Source organism: Leiobunum rupestre, chromosome 7, assembly GCF_980474605.1.
Source record: "Leiobunum rupestre chromosome 7, qqLeiRupe1.1.hap1, whole genome shotgun sequence".
Taxonomy (NCBI): Eukaryota; Metazoa; Arthropoda; class Arachnida; order Opiliones; family Sclerosomatidae; genus Leiobunum; species Leiobunum rupestre.
This window is the reverse complement of record NC_143390.1, coordinates 49820096-49830442: the sequence shown is the minus strand read 5'-3', so window position 1 is coordinate 49830442 and position 10347 is coordinate 49820096. Positions and strand designations below refer to the sequence as shown.

Genomic DNA, 10347 nt, shown 5'->3' with positions numbered 1-10347 from the left:
AATTACAATTTTATAGTATTATTATTATTTTATTTTCAATGGGCTTTTCGCTTATTTATTATTCATACGAGAAAATCGAAAAATCACCTACTTGGCGATTTTTTGCGCCAAACATTACATACACGTTATGACAGAGGCTTTTTTTTGTTTAAACACGGCGAGACCGGATTTGCGAAACAGAAATTTGCTAGGTGCATCTCACTTGTAGCATTTAAATAAATTTTTATTTGAATTTAGTCTACATTAATTGTGTAATTGTCACTTTAGAATTCAAAATATTTGTTCTAGAATGAAACTGGTCGTAATATGCATCTGAAGTATAATAATGTTAAAATGGTTAAAAAGATTTATAATAAAAAGAACTGCTACTTCGTGGAAATTTAAAAAAAAAACATACATTATGTATGTAGTGGCTGACGACGGACCACGGTCCGAAACCTCCCAATACTTTAATCAAAATATATATTTTTAAATTCCATGAAGTAGCAGTTCTTTTTATCATAAATCTTTTTAACCAATTTAAAATTAGAACCAAGGAACGAAACTTTAAAACTCAAGATATAATAATGTTAAATTATAAAAAGGCGGAGTAAATATTAAAATTCAAGTTTCAAGTTCATTTGAAATAATAAAAGATGGTGATATAGCATTACATTCGGTGTAGAAGCGTATTTACTTGAGCTATAGCCTTTTTTGATATTGAGTAGCCTTGGTGACCGTAATTGAATCCTCGTATTTGGTGTCCCTATTGCTACACCACTGTAAAGTGTTTTCCATCGTGAATTCAGTTAAAGAAATCCCAATATTATTTAAGCCCTAATTTCCTTCACATCGATGTAATTATCTACATTGAATGTATTATCCAGTGCTACTTTTGGATGGCGTGGTTAAAATAAGTTTCTTTTCGACCTTATTTTAGTATCACATTGACATATATTTCCTAACGTGTAGTTAGATGTCGATCAGGTACAATTCTGTTCCACTTCCAAATGACTTATAAAGTACCTTTCTACTCGCCAAACCAGTAAGTTGCTTCAGTCATAATTTGATTGCGCTTGAACAAGAACCCCAACTGCAATTTTGCCTATCTTTACGATAGATTTTTACCCCTGCCTGCTTTAGTGCTTTGCTATGAAAAGTAAATGATTGCATCTATTTTCCCCTTTGAGTGTATGGCGAGACACGTCTCAAAGGACGGGTGACCAATTTTCAATTCTAATGGCTGCCGTTTTGCAGGTTGAGATCACCAATCTCAAAATATCTTTTTCTTATTTTTATTATAAGATTTGATAAATACTTTAAAGCGCATATATATTTATGTGTTTATATAAACACATGGTTACTTAATTTAAACAACTATATATAAATCGAAAGCTTAAATTCTCAACATGACTTGGTCTTTTTATCCCATAAAAAATGATATTTGATTTGAAGGTTGAGCTTTCCACAGGCCGCCATTTTCAAGGTCCTTATCACCATTCACTAAAGATAGACTATTTGGGCATCCTCACCTGTGTTTTATTAAGGCCTCAAGAAATTGGCAAAACCGTATCAATTTATGGAATTGAATTTCACGAATAAAATGTCACAAATATCTCTGAAACCATTTAGTCGATAATGATTCAGAAATAGTAAGGCAATGATAAAATATTCGCGGCCGCCATTATAATTAAGGAATTTTGGGATCTCGAAAATGGGTTGTTAGATATTTATAAATAATTCATAAAAATCAATTTAATAAAGTTTTCCAAATGTAGTATTTTAAGTCATTTATAAAATTTCAGTAGGAGTGCAGAAAAAAAAGCTTTTTATAAGTTAAATCAACATCTTCTTCAATCAACAAAAGGGTAGCCAGAAATCCTTATTTTCGCTATGTACATTCAATTGAAAATATACGTGAAATGTCACAAAAAAACGAGGGGCTGATCACTCCGCGTAATCGGTTTACAGAGCCGTACCTTTGACTGTACTAATGGGATTACGCGTAATCTTTGAAGTCCCTGCCTTTGGCAGTGCTAATCTAAGCGTAATCCGCTGTACAGATTTTCTAAGAGTGGTTAGCCCCTCGCAAAAAATAAAATATTTAAGTTATATTTCTATAGTAATTTATGAAAATATTTTAATTTTTTATCAAACTTTAATAGTTTGATCTGAGATATTTAAAATATAAAAAGAAGTACGTCGAAACAAATAAATTTCAAACTTTATTAGTATTATTATGGTCAAATTTCGTAATTTAACATCTTCTTAAAGAAATTGCTATGGAAAATCGATACCTAAAACTGCTTAAACCCTTTTTAATTTCATAACCCATTATCAAACGTATTCTGCAGAAAACCCTAAACAAGCATTCAAACATACAGTCGAAGTTAGCAACGTTAGATTTCGAAGAGCGCCTTCTATCTCGCTTTTCTTTAAACAAAATCAGCTATTCATTAATCGGCATAAAAGTAAAGAAAATTGTTAAAATTTTTCCTTTAATAGATAATTTAGATGAATTATCGATACTGATCTAATGTCAGATTAAAGGCGTCAGTAGTTTGCGACAACCTAACCATTACTGATTACGCAATCAGTGATCGACTACCACGATAACAGAGTGATTATTTAAAGTTAATTCAAAATAATATAGAAAATTGACGGATTTATTACAGTTATTACATGAAACAAATTAAATGATAAAGGAACAATTACACAGCAATAGCCGTAACCCTTTCAGCCATATTGTACATTGTTTACGGCTTGTTTATTTCTACATTTAAATTTTTTTAATTTAGATACAACCGTTTTCTTTCCAAATTTTCAACATCTCAGTTCCGTTCAATTTCAACTCTATTTTCTCATTCATCTTCCGATTCTGTTGTTCATTCAACGTATTTCTCCAACCCCCGGCGACACCTTTTCGCACGAGATTGATGCCCACCGTACGGGTCCCGCGATTCCTCAAGTAATTGTACACGTGCACGATGCCTCCCGGTAATAGCAAGCTTTCTAGTGAAACTTTGGGATCTAATCCCAGTTGCGCTAATTCTTCATTTTGTTTATTGAATACATCTCGCATGTACTCGAAACCGCTATATTTGATAATGTTCGCCATAATAATTGGATCCCTGGTGACGTCGAGATGTTGCGGTCCCATAAACTCGGCTATTTTCAAAATGGTGGACCTGATGTCTTTTTTCATTTCTTCGTAATAGAGAAAGAGCACGTTGGGATCGTTTCGATGCTCGTACCAAGACAAGACGTGCTCGAAAAAGTCACCGTAATCCACGGCGCCATCCAGAAACAGTTCGAAATAGTCGTCGAACTTTCCCTCAACGTAGTCGTACAGTTCCGTCGCAGTGTGGTGGTAATAAGAGACAACGCAATCTTTGGGATTTCTCACCACGACGATGTACTTGGCTTCGGGAGAGTACGGTGCCATATTGAAAGGCAGATGAATTTTGATTAATTGAGGGTCCTTTATTTGGTCTATCGTGTCCAAACCAGCCAGGTCAATGTGAGGACATTCGGTATAGAACTCACAGGCGTTAGCTGGTGGAACTCCTTTCTTGACGATAAGTAGCAAAATTTGCTGGGTCCAATTCGTCCCACTCTTAGGATACGTCGCCAGGAATATATTTCCAGGTCTCGGTTTGAAATCGAGAGCGCTCTTCCAGGCTTCTTCCGAGAAACAGCCAGGCACGCAGAAACCGTCTATTTTCTTGTAATCGGGCAGCGGTTTTTTTTCCATTTTCGACACAGGACGTTACCAAAATGAAAGCGATTACAAGACGACGTAGCGACAACAAGAGCGATTACAAAATGTGTCTTTCCTCGTAACAAGTATCTGTTATATGAGTAGGTTATATATTTTTTTTTAAGATTAGAGGAAACAGTTAAGATAAAAACCAGTTTCATTATTACTTCTACAATCAGATTAAAAACCCTCTTGATATTCTCTTTTGAATGTATATAATTCATCTTTAATGCGATTTATGTATTTTTACACTTGAGATTTTAAAAAATGCTATCAACCTTTTTAAATATTTCTTTAACACTACGCTCAGCTTTGTTGGACTTTTCGGTTGAAGGGCCACGAAGTGAATATTTCTTTTTGTGCAGAAATACTAATAATACCGGGTCTTTGGAGTTGATCGATAAAAGCGTTTTCCACAAACACTATGTATTGCCATGGGAGTAACTTTGTTTCGTTTTGGGAGAAACTTTGTTTCGTCTTGGGATAAACTTTTTTCGTCTTGGGAGAAACATTTTTCGTCTTGGGAGATACGATTTTCGTCTTGGGAGACACCTTTTCCTTTTTTCGTCTTGGGAAAAACTTTGTTTCGTCTTGGGATAAACTTTGTTTCGTCTTGGGAGATAAGATTTTCGTCTTGGGAGACACCTTTTCCTTTTTTTCGTCTTGGGATAAACTTTTGTCATCTTGGGAGAAACTTTGTTTCATCTTGGGAGAAACTTTGTTTCATCTTGGGAAAAATTTGTTTCATCTTGGGAGAAACTTTGTTTCATCTTGGGAGAAACTTTGTTTCATCTTGGGAGAAACTTTGTTTCATCTTGGGATAAACTTTGATTCCTCTTGGGAAAAATTTGTTTCATCTTGGGAGAAACTTTGTGTCATCTTGGGAAAAAAATGTTTCATCTTGGAAAAAATTTGTTTCATCTTGGGAGAAACTTTGTGTCATCTTGGGATAAACTTTGATTCCTCTTGGGAAAAATTTGTTTCATCTTGGGAGAAACTTTTTTCATCTTGGGAGAAACTTTGTGTCGTCTTGGGAGAAACTTTGTGTCATCTTGGGAGAAACTTTGTGTCATCTTGGGAGAAACTTTGTTTCATCTTGGGAGAAACTTTGTGTCATCTTGGGAGAAACTTTGTGTCATCTTGGGAGAAACTTTGTTTCATCTTGGGAGAAACTTTGTGTCATCTTGGGAAAAATTTGTTTCATCTTGGAAAAAATTTGTTTCATCTTGGGATAAACTTTGTGTCATCTTGGGATAAACTTTGATTCCTCTTGGGAGAAACTTTTGTCATCTTGGGAGAAACATTGTGTCGTCTTGGGAGAAACTTTGTGTCATCTTGGGAGAAACTTTGTGTCATCTTGGGAGAAACTTTGTGTCATATTGGGAGAAACTTTGTGTCATCTTGGGAGAAACTTTGTGTCATCTTGGGAGAAACTTTGTGTCATATTGGGAGAAACTTTGTGTCATCTTGGGAGAAACTTTGTGTCATCTTGGGAGAAACTTTGTGTCATATTGGGAGAAACTTTGTGTCATCTTGGGAGAAACTTTGTGTCATCTTGGGAGAAACTTTGTGTCATCTTGGGAGAAACTTTGTGTCATCTTGGGAGAAACTTTGTGTCATCTTGGGAGAAAGTTTGTGTCATCTTGGGAGAAACTTTGTGTCATATTGGGAGAAACTTTGTTTCATCTTGGGAGAAACTTTGTGTCGTCTTGGGAGAAACTTTGTGTCATCTTGGGAGAAACTTTGTTTCATCTTGGGAGAAACTTTGTGTCATCTTGGGAAAAATTTGTTTCATCTTGGAAAAAATTTGTTTCATCTTGGGAGAAACTTTGTGTCATCTTGGGATAAACTTTGATTCCTCTTGGGAAAAATTTGTTTCATCTTGGGAGAAACTTTGTTTCATCTTGGGAGAAACTTTGTTTCATCTTGGGAGAAACTTTGTTTCATCTTGGGAGAAACTTTGTTTCATCTTGGGAGAAACTTTGTTTCATCTTGGGAGAAACTTTGTTTCATCTTGGGAGAAACTTTGTTTCATCTTGGGAGAAACTTTGTTTCATCTTGGGAGAAACTTTGTTTCATCTTGGGATAAACTTTATAATTTTGTTCGACTTGACAGAAACGTTTTCATCTTGGGATAAACTTTATAATTTTGTTCGACTTGAGAGAAACGTTTTCGTCTTGGGAGAATACTATTACTTTTTTCGTCTTGGAGAACACTTTTTTCGTCTTGAGAGAAACTTTTTTGTCTTGGGATAAACTTTTTTGTCTTGGGATAAACTTTATCTTGGATGAACTTTTCTGTCTGGAGACAACATTTCTTTGTTTTGAAATAAACTTTTTTGTCTTGGGATAAACGTTTTCGCCTTGTGAGAAACCTTTTTCGTCCTGGTAGAAACTTTGTATCGTCTTGGGATAAATTTTTTCCGTCTTGGGATAAACATTGGTCGTCTTGGAAGAAAATGTTTCGTCTTAGGATAAACTTTTTTCGTTTGGGGAGAAACCTTTTACTTTTTTCGTCTTGGTATAAACTTTTTTGTCTTGGGATAATTTTTTTTGTATCGGGAGAAACTTTTTTGTTTTGGTAAAAAAAATTCGTTGTGGGATATACTTTTTTCTCGGGAGAAACTTTCTATCTGGGGAGAAAAGTTTCATCTTGGGATAAACGTTTTTGTCTGGAGATAAATTTTTTGTTTTGGGAGAAACATTTTTCGTTTTGGGAGAAACTTTATGCCTTGTGAGCAACTTTTTTCGTCTTGGGATAAACCTTTTGGTACTGATCAAGCGTTGGATACCTAATAACCACATTTTTCATTTTGTAAACGTAGATAGTCACAATTAGCAAGACCGAGTATATATCTAAATATTATGAATACAAAATTTAAAAATATTTAAATTTACATGGTGTAGTTTGATAAGTCTTCGAATAGGGTTCTAATTAATATAATTCTATACTTTTGAAGAAGTTTCGCCTCATATTTATTTTCAAGCAGTGCTATATCAGCATCGAACATTAACAGGGCATACACGTCCGCCATCTGTTTTTTTATCAAATACATTAAGTAAGGTTACAATTTATAAATGATTGATTCCAACATGTCTATCATTATGTTCAAATTATAACAATATTTGAAAACTATTAGCGAAAAAGAGATGCCGAATGTAAACTTTTTCGACTTACATTTGTCAACCAATAAATAAGGATCATACTCGATCTTACTCGTTTCTGAATTATCAGAAGCGGAATAGGAAACAGCAATCCTTCTGCGCGCGCTGTTTGCGTCGAGGTTTAGATGATAACGCAGCTTTCCCTTCATTCGTGAGGAACTTAGTTTTGTGTCACTCTCCAGAATGCATACGTCAAATTAAATATTATGGCGAAAAGTAACATAACAACTTGGGTAAACAGACCGTAAAGCCCTCTTCAGTTTAGTGTGTGAACCACTGATTACATGATGATGCAATTTAGTATTCAGTCAATGCCTTACTCCCTTTCAGACTGGTTTCGCGCTGTCTGAAATATGCATCATGGAGAACCTAGCGGTATTTAACGAGATCGTTACGAATTTATTTTTACGATACGAATGCCTAAACCAACACCGATTTTACTGTATATTTATTAAGTAATAAATATCAGTGGCGTACATAAGGTGGGATGTTTCCGTGTCAAAACCCCTCCCTTAATTTTAACTAAATATCTTTAATTAACAACTTAAAAATGAAGTATTTTTGTTAAGTATGTTAAATTACCCTTGGTTTACTATTAATGGTTTATGTGAAACAATCCCTGAAGGTCCACATCGGCGTTTAAGTAATCATGAGTCTTTGTTTGTGATGTCATCGCGTGTAAGGCTACATGCCTCGTGTGACGTAATATTTTAACGAACAAATGATAAAATAGGAAAATGTAAATACTGGCGTAGACCTTTAATTGGTGAGAACTGAATATCTATAATGCAAACACTGTCCAGGAATTTAGAAATCGAGTTAGCTTAATTTGACCAATAACTATAAAATAAAATGACTATATCCCAAATTTAGATACTTATGGAATAAGTAATTTGTTTTGATACTGCTCAAAGCTAATGCCATTTAGACGTATTCGTTATAAAAAGCAATCGCGAAAATTTGTCAAATCGGTGCTTTATTTGTAATTTCCCAATAGCTTTTTAATCGTTTTGTGATTTATTTTCTAAAAAAATTTCGAAAACTGAAAAAAAAACTACCTCTTCTTTTGGCCATATTGTAACTTTCCAAAAGATTGGGGTTCAAGGCTTCAGCAGATGCTCAGTGGCGTAACTATGCCCGTGCTGCGAATTCCGTGCATTGGGGAACACCACCCTCCTTATGTTATAAGATGTTAAAGGGCAAATGCCAAGCTTTAACCCTCAACATGGGCTTAAATTTGTTTTGGGCGTTAGCAAATTTTCTTTGTTCACTTTTGAGCGGCTGCAGAGCCGTCTTTTGATTTTGAAGCGATCAAAGACGTCATCTTTCGATACCATGAAGATGCGGCCGCGCACTGTTTCAAATAAGAGTTAGCGGTGGCCGCGTAATATTAACCTTTTTTAAATTGGTTGCAAAAACAACTGAACATTCGTTAAGAGAAAAAATCTCCGGCGGTTTATTCTTGAACTACCTTTGAACTATGATTTGAGAACGAACCTCTTGGGTTTCGTTTTTTAACTTCATTTGAACCTTGCTTGGGGTATTAACCTCCGATGGCTCATTCTTAAACATCCAAAAACACTTTTTGTACAATAAACTTCCTATGGTTCATTGTATGTTCAATGAACCATAATGGGCTCAATACTGAACCTACTTAAAAAAATTCCTTCGCTAGAGAAAAATCATCCGATGGTTCCTTCGTGAACTCCCGTTGAACCTCGGTTGGGGAATGAACCTCCACTGGTATATTCTTGAACTCCCTTTGAACCTTCCTTGAAGAAGGAACCTCATATGATTCATTTTTAAACTCCATTTGAACCTTGTTTGCAGTAGGGACCTCCGAAGGTTCATTATTGAACTCTAATGGCACCTTTTTTAACAATGACCTTTTAATGGCTCATTTTTGAGCTACCATTAAAAATTTTATGTACAATGAACCTGCAATGATTCATTTTTGAGCTACCAATAAACCTTTTTTGTACAATGAACCTCCGATGGTTCATTTTTGAGCTACCATTAAACCTTTTTTGTACAATGAACCTCCGATGGTTCATTTTTGAGCTATACCATTAAACCTTTTTTGTACAATGAACCTCCGATGGTTCATTGTATGTAAAATGAGCTTTAAATGGCTCAATACTAAACCTTTTAAAAAATTGAACCTTCAAATGAACCTTTTCTAATAACAGTGCACTAATGAGGTCTGGTTAAAGTTTTGAAGAATTGATATTTGCAGTTATCTTCAAGTGGAGGAAAATTATACCTGATGAGTGTATCTTAAATTTTAGGCAGAACCATTAAAAATAAATGGAATTTTCTATAAACTAACCTCGCGTTACATCTTTCCCAATGAATCCTTTACTGGTTTTAATTGCCACGAAACTTCCTACGAATCGAGCTTTCCTTTAAAAATTCGCGAGCGATTCGTTCCTAGAGGGCGAGCGAAAATAAAACATTGGCAGAATTTCGGCTGTCTCCTAAGAACCATCGCGGCGAAGCTCGATTGACAAAAGTAGTTCGTGGAAGAGGTTTTTTAACTTGACTGTCGTTGAATTCATGCTGAGAGGAAGGGGAAGTTTGAACTCGAATTATTCCTAAAATGAATGAAAGACGGAACTAATTTTTCCCTCGGATGGTTCGTTAACTTTACACGAGACCGGTGAACTAAAGGTCGGTTTTGCCTAGTTCCGCTGTGATCGGTGGCAGTGTTGCTGGTTATGTCTTTTGTCCCTTGAATAGGGCGTGATCTCGATGGTATTTTTTTTTGCGTTTGTAGAGAGGACGGAAGTTTGGGGAATATTTGAGCTTGGAGGGGGTGTTCTATAGTCAAATGGCATAGAGAAGGAACTCTACACTGCGTGAGATAAATAAATAGCAAATGTCAATTACAAAGATTGCGGGGAAAGCGAACTTTTACTTAAATTAGAAAACGCACAATTTTTAATTTCAGATGAAACATTGTATCGCCTATAAATATCAATAATTTACAAACCCTTCGACATTTGTTGATCTAGAAATTCGATAATCAACTTAATTAAATAAAGAAACAGCATTTTTAAATGTTGTAAAAGGGACAGTCGTAAAAGTGATTTTGAACATATGAAAGAAGGTTTTGAAATATAATCACTAGATATATGTGGAAAATAATCCATGGAAATGTAAAATTCGGGGAATATATCTGAAACATTCCTCGTTGAAATCTCTTAAACCATAAGGTAGCCGCAGATATCGAAATCTCTTAAACAATAAGGTAGCCGCAGATATCGAAACCGTCCAAACGGGGTTAAAAGCTCGCTTCAGCGAGCGCTATTTTCGAAAATGCGCTCTTCGATTCGAAAATTGTGAAGAGAGCCAACCCGTTTATTGAGGAAAAATTCACTGAGAGATTCCCAATGGATATATTTTATCGCCTTACGACCAGCACAAAAGGTTCCGGACACGAA

General features: G+C 35.2%; 1 protein-coding gene across 1 annotated transcript; it reads right to left on the bottom strand.

Annotated features, from left to right (window-relative positions):
* Positions 1–2227: 2227 nt before the first annotated feature.
* LOC149936651 (sulfotransferase 1C2A-like) lies at positions 2228–3803 on the bottom strand. The gene has a single exon (XM_090181469.1). The coding sequence runs from the start codon at positions 3731–3733 to the stop codon at positions 2774–2776; it is 960 nt and encodes a 319-aa protein (XP_090037595.1). The 5' UTR covers positions 3734–3803; the 3' UTR covers positions 2228–2773.
* Positions 3804–10347: the final 6544 nt, after the last annotated feature.

What these genes read in the sequence shown, in the direction of transcription:
- LOC149936651 (XM_090181469.1), bottom strand. Translation starts at nt 3,733, where the DNA reads ATGGAAAAAAAACCGCTGCCCGATTACAAGAAAATAGACGGTTTCTGC.